We start from the raw sequence: 19,986 nt of genomic DNA, 5'->3' as shown, positions 1-19,986 counted from the left end.
CTACCCAACAGTGGGCTCACAGTCTAGAAGGGGGAGACAGAGAACAAAACATAATAACAGAATAAAATAGAATAAATATGTACAAGTAAAATAAATAAATCAAAGTACTTATCCTATTCTGCCATGACTACTGTGTCAGCCTCCTGGCTGATCACCCTGCTTCCCTCACTAATAGCTTTCATTACTGACTAAGCTTTCCTAGACTCTTCTCCCACTCCATTCTGTCACCATTCTTGATTTTGAACCCTTTATTCACCCCTCCCTCAGCTCCACAACACTCATCAATATCCATAATTTATTGATTGATATTAGTCTGTCTCCCCCTCTAGACTGTAAACTTGATTTAGGCCGGGAGCATGTATACCAACTCTGTTATACTGTACTCTCCCAAGTGCTTAGTACCTTGCTTTGCACACAGTAACTGCTCAATATATATGATTATTGATTGCCTTCTGTCTCTCCCCACTCCAGTCCATACTTCACTCAGCTGCCTGGATCGCTTTTCTAAAAAAAACATTGTCCATGTTTCCTCAATCCTTAAGAACTTCCAGTGGTTTCAGGGACCGTCTCTATATGTTGCCAACTTGTACTTCCCAAGCACTTAGTACAGTGCTCGGCACACAGTAAGAGCTCAATAAATACAATTGAATGAATGAATGAATGAATCCAGTTCCATGTCAAACAGAAGATCCTAACCATAGACTTCAAAGCACTTAATCATCTTTTGCCTTAATTCACAGATTTGCTGTTGTAACCCAGCACATTAATTTGGCTCCTCTAACACCAACCTACTCAATGAGCCTCAGTCTCATTGTCTCGCTGCTGACCCTCTGGCCTGGAATTCGCTCTCCCTTTCATAGCCGACAGATGATTACTTTCCTCACTTTCAAGACACATTAAAGTCACATCTCCTCTAAGAGGCCCTCCCTGACTAAGCCCTCATTTCACCTACCCCATTTGCCTTCCTTGTCACCCTTGTGCTTGGACTTGTACCCTTTATTTACCCCAACATCAGATCCACAGCATTTATGCACATATCCAAACTTATTTTAATATCTGCCTATCCCTCTTGGCTGTAAACTCTTTGAGGGCAGGGAACTTGTCTACCAGTTCTGCTATATTGTACTCTCCCAAGCACTTAGTACTGTGCTCTGCACACAGAGACCTGGGTTTTAATCCTGCTCCCACCACTTGTCTGGTGTGTTATCTTGGGCAAATCATTGAACTTTCCTGTGCTGCTGTCTCCTCATCAGTAAAATGGGGATTAAATTGCTACTCCCTCTAGATTGTAAGCTCGCTGTGGGCAGAAAATGCGTCTGTAATATTGTATTCTCCCAAGTGCTTAATACAGTGCTCTGCATTCAGTAAGCCCTCAGTAAATATGATGGAGTGACTACTCCCTTACTTAGAACATAGGTCCCGTGTGGACAGGGACTTTATCAACCTGATTTTCTTGCATTTACCCCAACATTTAGTACACTTCTTGGCTCACAGTAAGTGGTTAGCACATGCCACCTTAACAAATATTATTGAGTCATTTATTGATTGATTTCAGGTAGTCACCAAATAGCAACACTGCTGTCCATACAGGCAGAGTTCTTTCATTGACATGATTCCTCACCTTATAACTGCGATGATCGGCTGTACGAGAGTAACCATGTGTGGTCCTTTCACGTTTTCTGGGAGAGGGGCCTGAGAGAAAGAGGTTGCACTCACTTTCTCTTAAATGGTATAAACTGAGGTTCTCTAAAGAAAAACATCTTTAAAAAATTAGAGAAAGTGTCAGTCAGTTGTACTTATTGAGCAATTGTGTGCGGGGCACTGTACTATGAGCTTGGAGGAGTACAACACAACTATATAACATACATATTCCCTGCCCAAAATGAGTTTACAGTCTAGAGGGGGAGACAGACATTAATATAAATAAGTTTATTATGGATGTGTACATAAATGTTGTGGGACTGGATGATACAGAAGGGAATTCATTTGTTCATTCAATCATACTTATTGAGAGCTTACTGTGTGCACAGCACTGTTCTACGCTCTTGGGAAGTACAAATTGGCAATATATAGAGATGGTCCCTACCCAACAATGGGCTCACAGTCTAGAAATGGGGAAAGGGGAACTGAGGGCTTAGTCAGGGAAGGCCTCTTGGAGAAGATTTGCCTTTAATAGGCAGAGAGGTCAGTGGCAAGGTAGATGAGATTGAGGTAAAGTGAGTAAGTTGGCATTAGGGAAGTGAAGTGTGTGGGCTGGGTTGTAGTAGGAGAGCAGTGAGGTGAGGTAGAAGTTGGGGTGGGGAGATTACCTCCAGCACCTCTTGGTGCTGATGGCAATGATGTGGTAAATGTGGTAGCAGAGCTCACAGCTTTCCACGGAGAAGCAGCATGGCTCCGTGGAAAGAGCCCCGGCTTTGGAGTCAGAGGTCATGGGTTCAAATCCCAGCTCCACAAATTGTCAGCTGTGTGACTTTGGGCAAGTCATTTCACTTTTCTGTGCCTCAGTTACCTCATCTGTAAAAGGGGGATTATGGTTGTGAGCCCTACCTGGGACAACCTGATCACCTTGTAACCTCCCCAGTGCTTAGAACAGTGCTTGGCACATAGTAAGCACTTGTTATTATTATTATTATCATTATTATTCAGTAGCCGCACTCACTGATCCACTTGATGAGGAAGTTTGGGGCGTGCACCCGACCGACTCATGGCAGCGGCACGGGCTCAAACAGTTCCTCCTGCCCACAGACTGACACATGGGAACATTGGTGAGGCACTTTGAGGAACAATAATAATAGCAAGAGCAATAATAATACCCATATTTGATTAAGTACAGCTGGATGTGTTTCTGCCTTGCTAGACTGTGAGTTTGTTGTGGGCAGGGAATGTGTCTATTGCTGTATTATACTCTCCCAAGCGCTTCGTACAGTGCTTTGCACACAGCGCTCAATAAATATGATTGATTGACTGATGGAGGGGGACAAGGGGATTAAGTGCTTTAAAGCTGATGATAAAGAGTTTCTTCTATAACTAAGAAGTAGTGATAGAATCTGTTAAAACATTTACCTTCTGGAGCCACTGTACTAAATGCTAAGAGAGAATATGCTTGTAGGCTTTGGACATGGTCCCTATCTCCTGTGGGACTCAAAATCTAGGAACCTAAGAAATGTAGTTAAGCTCTTCCACACAGCAAGATCAAAGAAGCAGGCAGGAACAAAACTCATTCAATCCACATATTCAGTGTTCTCCAAATCCTGCTGATTCTACCTTCACATCTATAGAATCCATTCTTTCTGTACATAAACTGCTACCATGCAGGTCCATGTACTTTTCATATCCTGTCTTGACTATTCCTTGCTGACCTCACTGACCTGTCTCTGCCCTCTCCAATCCATACTTCACTCTGAGGCCTGGGTCCTTTTTCTAAGAAATGTTCAGACCTTATCTCCTGTAAGCCTCTTAACATTGACCATTTCCCCATACAACAGAAATGCCTTACCATCCATATACAGTCACTTAATCAGCTTTCCTAACCTAACCTCATCGATCTCCTACTACAACCCAACATGTACAATTTACTCAATCAACATCAACTTACTGTAACTTAATCTTGTCTGTCTTGCTACCAACCCCATGCTCAGACCCTCCATAATAATAATGATGGCGTTTATTAAGTGCTTACTATGTGCAAAGCACTGTTCTAAGCGCTGGAACTTCCTTTCCATTCATATCTGGCAGACCACACACCACCCATCTTCAATGGCCCTACTAAAATCCAAAAAGCCTTCCCAGGCTGTCTTCACTTCCCTGATTTGTCTTCCCTTCAGTTTCACATATTCACTTTGGCATGCAAACCTTAAACACTTAAAAAAGTGATATTCACCCAAACCTACCCCTGTAGCATTTATGAACATATCCACCTGTAATTGATTTTAATGTCTGTCTCCCCCACTAGTCTGTAAACTATTTATGGTCAGCGATTGTGTTAACCTACTTTATTGTCCTCTCCAAAAATTTACTGGAGGGCTCTGAGCACAGCAAGTTCTTGTAAAATACCATTGATTGGATAAAGAGAGGTACTTGACAACTCTTTGCATTTCAAATAAATGGATCCCTGTGATAAGTTGATTCTTCTGTCATGGAAACTCTCAGGCAGCAGAGGTTTGGCCAATGTCAAAACTAGCTCAGCAGAAGGCAAAAGAAAGGAGCAGTGGAGTGAGTGAAATTACATTCAAGCAGAAGCTCCTTCATTTTTAAAGACTACGACAGCCTTGTCAGTGGTTTCCCTGCTTACAGTTTCTCCCCCATCCTGTTCATACTTTATTCTGCTGCCCAGATATATTTTTCTAAATTTCATTCATGTCTCCCTACTCTTAAAAAAAAAAAGTGGTCACTTTCTCCACTCAACATCAAACTGAAATTCCTAATCATTGGCTTTAAGGCTTTCCATCAGCATTCCCTCATACTTAGCAACCCTTTTTTCCACCTACTGAACAGTAAACACATTCGCATGTAGCAGTAGCATTCAATTGCCATTGAAACGGAATGGAGCTATGGAACAATTCCTCAGGGCTGCTTTCTTGCACTGTCAGCAGCCTTAATGTGTGCAATAGCCAAGTGTAAAAATTCTAGCAGATGGCAGCTTCGTACATTGTAGTTAAACAGTGCAGGGTTAGGCATCACATTCTAGAGTGTCATGCTAATCCTAAAGATGTTTGCATTTTATTTAATGTTCTATTTGTTCTTGTCATTTTCTTTCACCAGATTTTCTCTTCCAGAACAGAAAAATAGCTGGTTATTCTCTCTTTCTAGATGTATGGCTTAATTTCACCTGATTGTATGTTTCTTAAGTGCAAAAACACATAGAATGTTTTTAGGGTTTTATTGTTTTGAGGTAGCCAAAGACTTATTAATGGCAAGAAAGAAACCTTTATGGGTGTAATCCTGATTCCTGAAAGATCTCACAAATCCAGTAGGATTAGGGGTGGACCTGATAAAAGACATTCTTTGTGAGAGGCTGATCGAATATTCATATTTCACTCAGTTCATGTGATACTTTTTCAGGAATAAATATTTTATTTGTGAATGAGGATTTTACAGTGAAATAGACTGCAGATCTATTTATTCGTAATTATTTGATTGGGAGTGTACTCTCTCAACTATCATGAAGAAAAGGAGATAAAGGTGATAATCATTTATTGAATAGAGGGCTATTCTAGCCTGCAATATCTTTGAATCACAATGGAGTGTTACATTATGGCTTATTCAGAGGTATAAAGGGTTAAAGGTTAAAGATGTCAGGTTAAAATTACTAAGACATTAGGATATATATCAAGGATGCTTCTTCCTCCCAGCAATTGTTTTTTGTTGTGCATACAGAATACTGAGCTGAATGAACCAATGAGCATCCTTTAATGTCCCTTATGCCCTAAACTCTAGCATCTTTCCCCTGTTCCACTGAATCCAGTTTTATAAATCCTCAGCAGACATTGTTCAGAACCAGCCTGACTATTCCAAAAGTAAAATGATAGATATAAAGATAGATAGATTAGATAGACAGGCAGACAGCTATAGACCTCTATGGTATTTAAAAGAGATGGTTAGGTGTTGCCTTTATAGCAGTAGGAAGAGTATTTTAAAATGAAATCTTAAATCTCTAACCAGCTTTACAATCTAGTCTATGCTTCAAAACATAGCCTGGATTTGCAGTATATTTTAGAAAATGTACTTGTCACTAATAATTGCTCCAATTAATCATTTGCTGAGTTAAACCATTTAGGTCATTTAAATTTTTTTTAAAAAAACAGTACTTATTAAATGCTTACTATGTGCCATTTGAACATCTAAAAAATACATGTTTTGGAAAAGGTATTTGGAGCAGAAAAAAATATGACTTTCATTGTATTTTCTAGTGAAGGATTATCTTAATACAAGATGGTTGCTTTAAGAGCGGATTTGTGATTTACAACTGTTATCAGGAATTTATCCTCCTCATGTTAAATACAAGATTCATTCATACTTTAATGGGGGAAACACTTTAAATTTGTTTCTTATAGCAAAGCTAATTAATTTTAAATCAAAATAAAAGTTTAAAGCTATATATGTAGCATTCAAGGATTTGCCAACAATTTCTGTTTTAAACTCAGTTATTGTTCCCTTTAAAGGTATCAATATTAGATGCACTTTTCACATGCCTTTAGGCCAGAATTTAGCTTCCATGTTGTTTGCTAGTGGCAAAGGGAAGGGAAGCAAGGGAAGCACTTAAACACACTAACGAAGACATGTACAGAGATAAAATGGAGCTAAAACATGTGTTCTTAAAATTCATCTAAATAAGAATAAATTACTCTCTATAAAGTCTCTAATTCTTTGGCATGGGAACTTCTTTGAGGTCAGATAGGAAAAAATGTTACTATCATCATTGAATATTGATTAAATTATTGCTACCTTCAATGATAGACAAGAAAGAAAAAGGAAAACATACTAACTGTAGACTTGAAAGCTTCGGAGAAGCAGCATGGTTTAGCAGAAGGAGCCCAGCATTGGGAGTCAGAGGTCTTGGATTCTAATCCCAGCTCTGTCACTCATCAGCTGTGTGACTTTGGGCAAGTCACTTAACTTCTCTGTGCCTCAGTTACCTCATCTGTAAAATGGGGTAACCTGATTACCTTGTATATACCCCAGTGCTAAGAACAGTGCTTGGCACATAGTAAGCACTTAACAAACACCAACATTATTATTATTATTATTATTATTATTATTATTATTGCACATTTATTGTATAGAAGATCTGAATTGATTTTCTCACTAGGAAATAATTATGTAAACTGAAAATTATCCACAAGTTGGAAATATATCACCCATGCTTATCCACTTGCCTACACTTAATGCAGTGCTTTGATATTTTATAGTAAGTTTAGCAAAAATATATAATGATTTGTTTTTATAAATCTATTTCAATTAATTGGAAGTTCATAATCTTAATGATCCTCTACTCTATAGAAGACATTTCTTGCACTTTAGATCAAGTTATTCTCATTAATCCTGTTAACAATAGCTTGTTCCGTCTTCATTGTTATCTTAATTACAGTCCATAACTGGCTGGTAGAAAAGCTGTCAATAATTACACTAGATTAAATCACAATGCCATAGGGATTTACTTTAATCATGAACTGTGTTATCAGCAGTTGCATAAAGAAAACAATCAAAGGAGTATGATCCTTGCTTATTATGTTGAGTCAACAGAAAAATATTGAAGCAAAAAACTTGATTGGAAGTTTATGCAGCTATATTAAAAACATAAAGAATTACAATATATTGATTTTCCTCTTTGTTTCAAGGAATTATATTAAACATTAATTGACTATCAGATCATAAACTTACATTGCAAAACTGGAAATAATTCTGCTTTTCGAGGTCAAAATTATGCGGGAAAATTCCCGATAAGGTATTATTCAAATACTATTTTTCATATGCTGCATTTTATATATACAATTTTGTTTACTTAGAATGAGGGGCCATAATAAACTATCTCTTTCCCCATTCTCTTTTATCAGTCCTGTCTGAGTTAACAATCTCAGAGGTTTCCTTGGAGGGATTCTAAGGGAATCCCAGAATGGTTTTCGGTTATTATGGTATTGGCAGAAAAAAAAAAAAGTTTAGGCCATGAGACAACCTGCTCCACCTTCTACCTCTACCTCTCATATTCCTTCTCTCTTAAACATCGGGTTCTGGTGAGAGGGGAAAAAAAATCATGAAATTTATTTTTTGGTGAACAGTGGTGTTGGGAATGGAGAGAAAAGGTTTATTTGTTGGATGTTTAACTAAAATTAATCAAGCAATAGTATTTATTAAGTATCTATGGTGTATTAAGTGCTTGGAAGAGTAAAAATAAGTTACTAGACATGGTCCATATCCTTGAAGAGCTTACAATTCAATTCAATCCCCAAGCTCATGGTGTTCCTCCTGGACTCATGAACTTAACTTTAATTTGTAGCCTCTTTCACACTCATGCATATTTATGTACTCAATTTTTTATATTTACAGTATTGTAACTATTTTTATGTTCAATTCTCCTTTTAAAATGTAAATTCTTTGTTGTCAAGAACCTACTGCTTCATTATACTGTTCTTCCTAATTGTCTACTACAGTGTATCATACCAATACAGTCAGTAAATGCTACTTCTGTTACTATTACTACAATTATTACTACTTTTACTACTACTACTTACTACTACTAATACTGCGTTTTTCTTTGCATCCAAACTGCTACCATTTATGCTACCAGTCACTTATCATTTCTTTCCTTAACTACTGTATCACTCCTCATTGACCTCCCTGAGTCCTCTTTCTCCCCTCTCCAATCCTTACTTCTCTGCTGTGCTGATCATTTTTCTGAAAATGGTTCAGTTCACAGCTTCCCACTCCTCAAAACCTTTAATGTTTATCTATTACTCCTGTATAAATAAATTGAATTTTTTGAGCACTTACTGAGTGTAGAGCATTGTACTAACTGCTTGTGAGAGTACAGTGTAACAGAGTTGGCAGCCATGTTCCCTATTCAAAAGAATGTATAGTTTAGAGAGTGAGTTTCTGCATTAAACAGAAACTCCTTACCATTGGGTTTTAAGATACCAAATCAGCTTACTCCCTCCTAAACTTGCTTGTCTTCTACTACATCCCAAATGGCCCACTCCATTCCTCTAATTCCAACCTACTCTCTGTAACTCGAAATCATTTATCTCACCACTGATCCCTTGCACAAGTTCTCTCATGGGCCTGGATCTCTCTCTCACTTCATATCTGACAGTCCACCACACTCCCCACCTTAACAAAATGCTCCTAAATTCACCTCTCTTCAAATAGGTATCCCAGACAAAGCACTTTACACCCCCTATTCCCTACCCACCCTCCCAACTTTGAGCTTGGTTGTGTTCCCATTAAACACTTTGCTATTCACCCCAACTCCATAGTACTTATGTAGATACTCTCTTACAGTAACTGCTTTCCCTCCTACTTAGACTGTGAGGCCCCTTGTAGAACCAGGACAATGTCTGGCCTGAATAACTTGTATATAACTCAGAGCTTTGAACAGTGCTGGACACATAGTAAACGCTTACCAAATGTACGATTATAGTCTTATACTCTATTATTTCCCCTAATTCTAATCTGTTTTAATGTACATGTCCTCCCGTAGAATGGGAGCTCCTTGTGGGTAGGGATCATATTCACTTTCATTCATTCAGTTGTATTTATTGAGTGCTTACTGTGTGCAGAGCACTGTACTAAGCACTTGGAAAGTACAATTTGGCAACAGATAGAGACAATCCATACCCAACTACGAGGTCACAGTCTAGAAGGGGGAGACAGACAACAAAACAAGTAGACAGGCGTCCATACCATAAAAACAGATAAATAGAATTATAGATATATACACATCATTAATAAAATAGAGCCATAAATATGTACAAATATACACAAGTGCTGTGGGAAGGGGAAGGGGATAGGGCAGAAGGAGGGAGTGTGGGCAATGGGGATGGGAGAAGGAGCAGAGGAAAAAGGAGGGCTCAGTCTGAGAAGGGCTCCTGGAGGAGGTGAGCTCTCAGTAGGGCCTTGAAGGGAGGAAGAGAGATAGTTTGGCAGATGTGTGGAGGGAGGGCATTCCAGGCCAGACGTAGGACGTGGGCCAGGTAGAATGCTGATGGCAGGACAGGTGAGAATGAGCCACAGAGACGAGGTTAGCTGCAGAGGAGTGGAGTGTGTGGGCTGGGCTGTAGAAGGAGAGAAGGGAGGTGAGGTAGGAGGGGGCAAGGTGTTGGAGAGGTTTGAAGCCAAAGCATACCAATTCTGTTGTATTGTGATGACCAATTCTGTTGTATTGTGATGGCCAGTTCCACTGGCCCCCATACTTCAGAAATGGAGAAGGAAGCCAGGAGAACATTTCTTTGGTGCCCCTCTCTGATGTGTAAACCTAACCAATCATAGAGAGTTAGGTTGGGAAAGAAGGAGACCCTCAGCAATCTTGAGGCAGTTTGAAGCAATCTAGTGTTGTAGGGAGAGCAGACATGGGGAGAACTCATGTTGTATGGACACAGTATACAGCAAGGGGGATTGGATAGGATCCCTAAAATTTGGGAGTCCAGTGGCCACAACCCCAGAATAGAGAGATGCCTGCCCCTGAGTGAGAGAATAGCATGAGCCTCAGGATGCCTACAGAGAAATACAGAGGACCCTGGTAGGAGCAGTATTAAATCCAGGGAAAAGTGGTTTGACTTGGATTTGCTTTGGTTGTTACCTTATTAAAAACACATTAAATATTTTAGGATCCCAGTTTTTGGTGTAGGCTCATTGTGAGCAGGGAATGTGTCTGTTTACTGTTATAATGTACTCTCCCAAGTTCTTAGTACAGTGTTTTGCACATAGTAACTGTTCAAAAAATACAATTGAATGAATGAATGAATGAATAAATGAATGAATGAATGGTGTATACCTACTATGGGGTCTAGGAGAGAAGCTCCAGGAGCCCAGGAAAACATGGTCAGGAGATCCACAGTTAGGACTGCTTTGTCTGTGGATTTCACACAGCCAGCCCTGGGAAGGGGAGGTAGTAATAATAACAATAATAATAATATTTTAAGTGCTTATTATATGCCAAGCACTGTTCTAAACACTGGGGTAGATACATGTTGACCAGGTTGGACACAGTCCCTGCTCACATAGGGCTCTAAGTGAGGCATAAAGAAGTGAAGAAAAGTGAAGTGACTTGCCCAATTTCACACAGCAGTCTAGTGGCAGAGTCGGGATTAGAACCCGGGTCTTTCTGACTCCCAGGCCTGCATTCTATCCACTAGGCCAAGCTAGTGCTCTATCCACTAGGCCATACTACCTACTAGGTAGGTAGTCCTGAGTGACTTACATACCTTGGTGAGATGGTCTTGATCATATAATGGTGGCAGCAAGAGACTTACAGGGACTTGGGAATTAATTAGTAGGAACATCTTGAACTAACCCTAGGGTATGGTAAGGAGAAACTGAAGGTCTTTAGAATCCAACAGAGGCTGATCAGGGTCCAGGAACTCCTGCAGGCAAACTGGGTTTGATAAATTCTCGTCCCACATGGGACTCACAGTCTCAATCCTCGTTTTGAAGATGAGGTAAATGAGGCACAGAGAATCAATCAATCGTATTTATTGAGCACTTACTGTGTGCAGAGCACTGTACTGAGTGCTTGGGAAGTACAAGTTGGCAACACATAGAGACGGTCCCTACCCAACAGTGGGCTCACAGTCTAGAAGGGGGAGAGAAGAGAAGAGAAGTGACTTGCCTAAGGTCACACAGCAGACATGTGGCATAGGTGGGATTAGAGCCCACCAGGCCCGTGCTTTATCCACTATGACATACTACTTCTACAGTTTGGATGGAGTGGAAATGGTGGATTTTAGAGATGTACGGGAGGTTAAATAAACAGGAATTAGTGATGGATTGAATTTGAAGGTTGAATGAGACAGGGACTGAAGTATAACACTCCTATTCCTACTGTTGTGGCTACTACTACTATTACTACTGCTACTTCTACTATTATTACTATTGTATGTGGTGGATGTGTCTGAATTCCTGCTCTAATCCAGTGGTGTGGCCAAGGCATTTTTGCGCAGACCACGGGCCTGGGAGTCAGATTGTTATGCGTTCTAATCCCGGCTCCACCACTTGTCTGCTGTGTGACCTTGGGTAAGTCACTTAATGTCTCTGTGCCTCAGTTACCTCATCTGTAAAATGTGGATTGAGACTGTGAGCCCCACGTGGGGCAGGGACTGTGTCCAACCCAATTTGCTTGTACCCACTCCTGGTATAGTGCCTGGCACATAGTAAGTGCTTAACAAATGCCACAATTATTATTATTATTTTCATGCCTTAAAAATGTTATTTATTTCAGGCCTGTCAATTCCATACCTTCGGTTTTCTTTCCAAAACAATAGGTTGTAATGTCTTTCGTCAGCTGAGAATTAGGGCTCCTAAATCACTGAATCAAAGTAATGCAAATGAAGGTATGCGCATATTAAGTGAGCATAATATACCCTGATGAATCAAGCTGATTCACAAATTCTGCTACGCATAGTGATAATTTGTTTTTATGATTATAATAGCCATTCTATATATCAGAATTTCAAAAGGCTCCCTCACGGTGGGTCAGCCTTCAGCTCAGGACTTCCTCTAGAGGACTAGCTTTCTTTATATTTTGTTGTATATATAGAATATGCTCTGCTTTAACAGGTTGTCTTGAAAAATATGTTTTTACTCAGGGCAAAAATTCATATAAATTTCTCTCTTTGTATAGAGTGCCTAAAAACCCGCAGAATTTTTCCCTTCCAGGCAGTTTTATCTGTTTTCCTCAAGGGAACCCTAATTTTCCTGCCAACTCTAGCTTAACTTTACAAATAAACTCCAAAAGAAGAAGTATCTATGAGGTCTCAGGCAGCATGCCCAAGTTCTATAGGGTTGCCCCTGCAGGAAGGGAGAAATTTCCCCTTTGACTTTGTACTATGCTTATAATGTGTAGCATGGATCTTTATCCAGATTTTAACATAAGCCCTGTGGTTAGAATATCGGCAGCTTAAATATGTTTATTCCCTGAGTAACTTACATGTATTTATTGGTAACGGTAACAATATAAACCAGAAAATGTCATTAGAATTACCGTTCCCTAGATTTACAGCTAATAAGGCATTAAATTGTTGCAGTCCAGTTCCCCCTTCTCTATATCACTTCTTACATCCTTTCAAGAAGTCCTAGGCTTGGTCAGCCTGAGGTCACCTGAAACACACAGTGTTACTGTTTATAACTAGTGTTACAGGGCATTCTGGTCTTTAATCTCATGAGAACCAAACAAGAAATCAGACGCTGTATGAAAACTTAAATTGTATTTTTGTGCATCTTCAAATCCTCCTTCTTGTGCTGGAAAATTCACACTCCTTTCCTCTGAATTCTCTTCCCTCTACAATTGTCCAAGCAACAATATCAGAGAAGCCGGATAGTATAATGGCTAGAGCCTGGGCCTTGGAGTCAGAAGGTTATCCCGGCTCTGCCACTTGTCTGACGTGTGACCTTGGACAAGTCACTTCACTTCTCTGTGCCTCAGTTACCTCATCTGTAAAATGGGGATTGAGTCTGTGAACCCCACATGGGACAGGCACTATGTCTAACTCAATTTGCTTGTATCTACCCCAATGCTTAGTACAGTGCGAGCCACATAACATAATAAGCACTTAAAAGATACCATCATTTTTATACCTAATAGTATTCATCGTATATTCATTATATCATATTCATTCAGTGCTCATGCCCATAGTGCTCTACACACAATGTTTAATAAATGCCATATATTTATTGATTAAAGAGAAAAACAAACAACACAAATCAAATATAGGGAAATAAGGGGTAGAAAAAAAAAGACTTGGAAGCTCTGACTTGAATATCATTGTGTGACAAAAATGTAAATCTGCTATCAATAGGCCAAGCTAGTATTAGTGTTATACAGTATTTCACATGGAAGGGATTCTTCTTTATTGTGACTTCTCCTGTCAAAATTTTTATATTAGTTTCTTCCCTGAAGGGCAGGGAATGTGACACATTTTACCTCTGTTCTGCCTAAGCACTCATAGAGTACATTGCATCAAGGGGAGCACTCAATAATTATCTGTACTAATATCCTGTCATTAAGTTACTTTTTACAGTCTGGTTTCTTTTAGTATAGAAAAACCGAAGGAGGTATCCTATACCACCTCCTTCTCCATCCATCTATCCAACTTGGTTTCCTCCCTTCTTTTCTTTAATTTATTTAGCTTTCCTTCCTTCTTCCCCCCTCACCATACTTTTAATTTGTATAGTCAATATTTGGATTTGGCTAAGTAACTGTTACATTTTATTCCTGGAAATGCAGATGAGTCATAAATATGGATGAGGAAAGATATTTCTTGTAAAATCCAAATGTACTGTAGGCATTAAGGACCTAAATACCTCTGTGATATTGTTTTAATCCATTTATACATTTATGAAATCTTTCTATTAAAATAGCATTACTGTAATGCCCTCATTATTGTCATTAATAGTAATGATGCTTTCTTCAAAAACTACAGTACTATGTATTAGAAGGAGAAAAAAAACAAATTGACCTCAAAAATATTTATCTTAAAGTCTGTGATTATAATTCACTACTATAAGCCCATTATTTCACTTTATCAAAATATTTAAATGTAATTAAGAACACATGTTTATTATTATTATATGTTTTACCCATGACTCGATAAGCAAATTACATGGTGATTTAAGTGAATGGAAACATAAATTAGACAAACCGAGTTTTCATGAGGAACAGAAGGTCCAACAAACTCCCTTTCTATTACTGAAGTTCACAAAACTGACATTCATATTAGAGTCTTCTTATAGTCTACTTGCCTTGTCTGCATCTGTTCTGGAAATTGAAGACAGTAGAGAAAATCAAACATCTTTTTTCTTCCCATTGTTAAAATTGTTAAAAAGTGTAGACTTTTCTTGATTCTACATTATTACTGTGGAGCTGGTCTTACTTTCAGGCTTCTTTTTACCGGGAACATTACAAAGGTCTTCGGGGAAGATAAGGTAGAGTTCCATATCCTTAGTATGCAAATAAATATTATAATAGCTTCACAGGTATAAAAATGCAGTTTGGGGATGTTCCCTTAACAACAACAACAATATATGCTTACACTATCATATACTAACACAGATGACATGTACGTTTACTCACAGTGCTATCCCACTGACTTGACACATTTTACATTCCCATGCAATGCTCATGCTTTTTTATGGTATTTATTGAGTGTTTACTAGGTGCTGAACACTGTGAAAACAACACTACTGTGAATTATTTGAATTCCTAAAAGAGTAACTATTTAAAGGAGAAGAAGCTGTTCAATGTTCCCAGTCTGTGAAAATGATATTAATAAAGAGCTAAGGTTCTCTTTATTATAAGAAAATAGAATATATTCAGTTTTGTTCATCCTTGCACTTATTTAGTATGACTGATTTAATTCATAAAATAGAGGTCCTTCACTCATAACCAACTACCAATGGCTTTTCATTCCTAAGTGACAGTTCACCTGAATTCAGAGGGTTTTTTTGCATTATTTAAAAATAATGCACTAGTTTTTTTGTATCATAACTGTCATTATCATTCTTATTCAAAATAAAATCTGGTAAAGAAGGAATTTGGAACCAAATTGAAATTTCAGAAATATCAAGATTTCTCTAAGGAACACAAAATAACTCTCTATACCTAATTCTGCATATTCTACAGTATTCTTATTCTTTATTAGTTGCTGATAGCTCCAGACACTACTGATATCTTAAGACAGTAAAACTGAAAACTACAATTTCACTGGAAATTTATTAACATCTGGCTAGCACTAAGGAAATTTGGCTTTCTAGGGGAGGTAATCATTATGCTAAGTGAGCAGCATATTTTTGTGACTAGCCCTGCAGCACATATTTCTGCTCCCATCTGAAATTTGACTCCTCACTCACACTCGCATCTGGAACTCCCTACTGAAGTTCTACCTCCTAGAGGAAAAATTAATTTTCCTAATTAATTTCCAAGACCTCTATATTCTCAAATGTAAAATGGGGAGAAGGTAGACTGAAGTTAGATTGTGATTCCTGGTGGGACAGTGACTGCAACTGATCACAGGAGAAGCAGCGTGGCTCAGTGGAAGGAGCCCGGGCTTTGGAGTCAGAGGTCATGAGTTCAAATCCCTGCTCCGTCAACTGTCAGCTGTGTGACTTTGGGCAAGTCACTTCACTTCTCTGGGCCTCAGTGACCTCATCTGTAAATTGGGGATTAAGACTGTGAGCCCCATGTGGGACAACCCGATCACCTTGTAAACTCCCCGGCGATTAGAACAGTGTTTTGCGCTTAATAAATGTCATTATTATTATCACATAATCTTGCATTAACCATAATACTTACTACTAAGAAGGTGCTTGGAGATGTGATTAGTTATTACTAGATTTAAAACTCCTTGAAGTCAAGGAGTCTTTTACTCATTATATTTCCCCAACCACTTAGTCCAGTGCTCCTTTCAGGTGCTCAATGAAAATAATTTTAAAGCAGCAACCATATAAGATGCTTCTTCCCTAGGGATTTAACCCATAGGTATGATACAGGACTCTGGTACTAAGCTCAGGATTGAAAAGAACGAAAGAAAATTTGAAATGCTATTACTGGGTTGACCAATAAACCATCCATTCATTTAGAAGAACTAGCTCCTGTGAAGAGAGTTATCATCAATCTATCTATCTTCAATCTGTCTGTCTATCTGGTCGTATCCATCCCATCACCTAAGAATGTATCTACTAACTCTATGTACTGTACTCTCCTAAGTGCTTACAATGCTCTGTACACAGTAAGCACTCAATGAATACCATTGATGATGATGGTATTCATTGAGCATAGTCCAGAGCACTGTACTAATATAATTAATAATGATGATAATCATCATCATCATCAAGGTTTTTTTAACACTGTTCTAAGTCCTGGGGTGGACACAAACAAATTGGGTTGGACACAGACCCTGTCCCACGTGGGGTTTACAGTATCAATTCCCATTTTACAGAAGAGGTACTTGAGGCCCAGAAAAGTGAAGTGACTTTCCCAAGGTCACCTAGCAGACAAGTGGCAGAGCCAGGATTAGAACCAATGACTTTCTGACTCCCAAGCCCATGCTCTGTCCAGCACGCCATGCTGCATCCTTAAAAACTGAGTCTAAAATATAATAAAACTGAAAATGATACAGTTATCTGTCATTTGCAACAAAGACACTCTAAGTTGTGATTGACCTATGAGTGCATGTTTGACTGAAAGACCAATCTGCGCCCCACAGTCCCAGTGAGATCATGCACGCAAGAAGGCTGTAACTCGTTGTGTCGTTATGTTTGATGTTTACAGTTTCTGGCTCTATTTTTTCTGCTCCACTAATCACCTAATTACAAGTGCTTCTTGAGGACACTTCAAAAAACATTAAATTTCTCCAGCAGTGAATGATCTTTAGATTACCAAGGTCCAAGAATGAAATGCTGCTCGTCTCCTCTCTATCCTGACAGGGGATCCAATCCTGATCCCCTGGAAGGGGATTGGCTGCAGTGGCAGGGGTAGAAAATGTTGCCAAAGTCTCAAATTTGGGGGCAGTTTTGGCTGCTATAATTATTGGACTCTGGACAATCTGGCCAGACATGTCAAGAGCCATAGCAATTGCAACTCTTATTGTTTTTAATATTTTTCTTGTAATCTTATTTTTCTTTGCTATATTAACTTTGTATTTCTCCCAGGCAGTCCTTTGGCAGTCTTCTTCATCTCTCATTAACCCCTGAGAGACACTGAGAGTTACTGTGAAAGACTAGTAGAAGCACCCTGTAAATCAGAGATCATATCTTAACAACTAATCTTATATTTTTATCTGCGAACCCTTGGCATATTCCTCTACACATAGTAGTTGCTTAATAAATGCTATTATGAATGCATAATACATAGTGAATGTAGTAAACCTACCAAATTGCGGAACATGTAAGTAGGTAGCATAAATTTTAGGCAACATAGTACATTAATCAATCAATCAGTATCATGTAATAGTACACCAACTGTATACTAGGCTATAATGCTAGTATAAGAGTATAATAGAATTAATAGACATGATCCATGAGATCTCATAAAGTTTACAGTATTTTTAAAAAATGTTATTTACTTTGCCTTCTCTAACATGCACTTTATAAAAATGACTTACACTGACAAAATCGTAAAGGACAAATTGTGTTTGAATTTTAGAATCTTTAGCTTCGTTATGAAAAATATTCACATTTGTTTCACAGTAACTGTAAACTTATGTATCGTCTCTCTCAAATGGTAGGTGTGACTGTCCTGGAAGGACCTATGTACGCTGTTGGAGGGCATGATGGCTGGAGTTATCTGAACACAGTTGAAAGGTGGGACCCACAAAGTCAACAATGGACTTTTGTGGCAAGTATGTCAATTGCCAGAAGCACAGTTGGTGTGGCAGCATTAAATGGCAAGTGAGTAGGTGATGTTTATTCTTTCTGCACTGTATATAATCTTAAATAGTTATCAATCATATTTAAAGATGACACTATCACCCAAAGTGTTTTGTCTCCCAAAATAAGTCAGTTCTTTGTTATATTTTTCTGAATATCTTCTAGTCATCCTATGCAAATCTGTTTCCATGTAATACCAATGTAATGTAGACCATGCCTCCTTTGTGTGTCAAACCATAAGGGATCTATGAACACTTAATATGGTGGTACATGGGTGATTATTGTTTTCAGGGTGGAGAATGTTTGCAATTCAGTCCCTAGATTGCAATGACCATTCCAATCCTTCATGGTAGGTCCAATTTCTATCATTTTTCATCTTACTTGCCCTTACCCACTGGTATGGCAGACTTGTTTCTCAGCCTGCCAATGGAGATATCAGTGGGCTGGGCCTCCTCTCCTTCAGGGCATGATGTGTTCACTGTTCACCCTGGAATGCTATGAAAGTAGATCCAAGGTAGTTTCTGTATTTATGTCTGTCACTGTTCATCCTGCCTACTGTTGCTGTCTCTATTTCATCTTGGGATTTCCCTCTCTAGACTTCTCTACCCCTGTTTTCACTCAGTTTTCACTCTCTTAACTGCCTTTCTCTGGTTGCTTTCTTTGGCTCACTGGCTACATCTTTGGTTGAGACTCTAGTATCTCTTAAATGCTGCCTCTGGCACCAGATACAAGTTTCCCATTTTTTCTGTTTTCCCCATGGAGTTCTTAGCCCATCGAGTGGTTGGGGTGGGTCTTATGTCCCTTAAACAATCAGAGACTCAAGCAATGAAATGAGTAGTTCTGAAGACCATGGCTGTAATAGAGAATCCCATGGGCCTGTGGTTAATAGATTGTTTGTAGCCCCTCTTTACCCCCATGTCACCTGATGTTGCTATGATATGATGATTATATAACAACATGGATTCATATCCCCACCTTCACTAATTAGGACCTGGAGAGAAGCCCTCCCCTCACTGCCAACAGCAGCATGCCAGCCCAGTTAAAATTGGATTGCTTGCATGTCTGTTGCCACTGCTAATGGAGCTATTTGCATTTTTGGCATTTTCTCTAGACTGTAGCAGTGCAGCTTCATCCAAAGCTAGGCACTCTCACTGCTAAGTGTTTTTGTGTTGGGGTTAGAGAGGAGAGGAGAAGACAGGTGAAGGGGTGTGATTTCTCTCTCTTTCCTTACTTACGAAAGCTGAAAGGGATGTTCCAGAGCCATGGCTCCTGCAAGGCTGGGGGCTTCATTCCCAAATTTCTGGGAAATGCAGGAAGCTGCGAGGAGGATATTTTTTGGTGAGGGGTGGGTATGCTCTTGGTGGTGGGTACACTCTTGGCAATGATAGGTGGTATTTGTTAAGTGCTTACTATGTGCCAAGCATTCACTATACTAAGTGCTGGGGTAGATACAAGATATCAGGTCCAACATGGGGTTCACAGTCTAAGTAGGATGGAGAACAGATAATAAAAATAATAATAATAATAGTAATGGTGTTTTTTAATCTCTTACTGTATGCCAGGCATTGAACTAAGTGCTGGGCTGATTACAAACAAATTAAGTTGGATCCAGTCCCTGTCCATGTGGGGCTGGCTCCCAGTCTCAATCTCCATTTTGCAGATGAGGGAATTGAGGCACCGAGAAGTTAAGTGACTTGCTCAAAGTCACACAGCAGACAGGTGACAGAGCCTGGATTAGAACCCAGGTCCTCTGACTCGCAGGGATGTACTCTTTCTACTAGGCCACACTGCTGTCAGTAGCCATTTGCGCAGCCTGGGAGCCACACTGTGATGTGTTCATCCCCACACACCAACCCCAACTCAGCCCTGGGCTTCATCCTTAAAGTTGCTATATTAATCCTGCCCTGCTTAAGA

At 39.2% G+C, this 19,986-nt stretch overlaps 1 protein-coding gene across 1 annotated transcript in view; it reads left to right on the top strand.

Annotated features, from left to right (window-relative positions):
• Positions 1–19,986, top strand: part of KLHL1 (kelch like family member 1) — a 277,918-nt gene that overhangs the window by 220,912 nt on the left and 37,020 nt on the right. The window contains 1 exon segment of the mRNA XM_038772560.1: positions 17,931–18,093. Coding sequence (XP_038628488.1) covers positions 17,931–18,093 — 163 coding nt within the window.

The sequence above is a fragment of the Tachyglossus aculeatus genome, chromosome 2 (assembly GCF_015852505.1).
Source record: "Tachyglossus aculeatus isolate mTacAcu1 chromosome 2, mTacAcu1.pri, whole genome shotgun sequence".
NCBI lineage: Eukaryota > Metazoa > Chordata > Mammalia > Monotremata > Tachyglossidae > Tachyglossus > Tachyglossus aculeatus.
The sequence above is the reverse complement of the archived record's forward strand: the minus strand, read 5'-3'. Positions and strand labels throughout refer to the sequence as shown.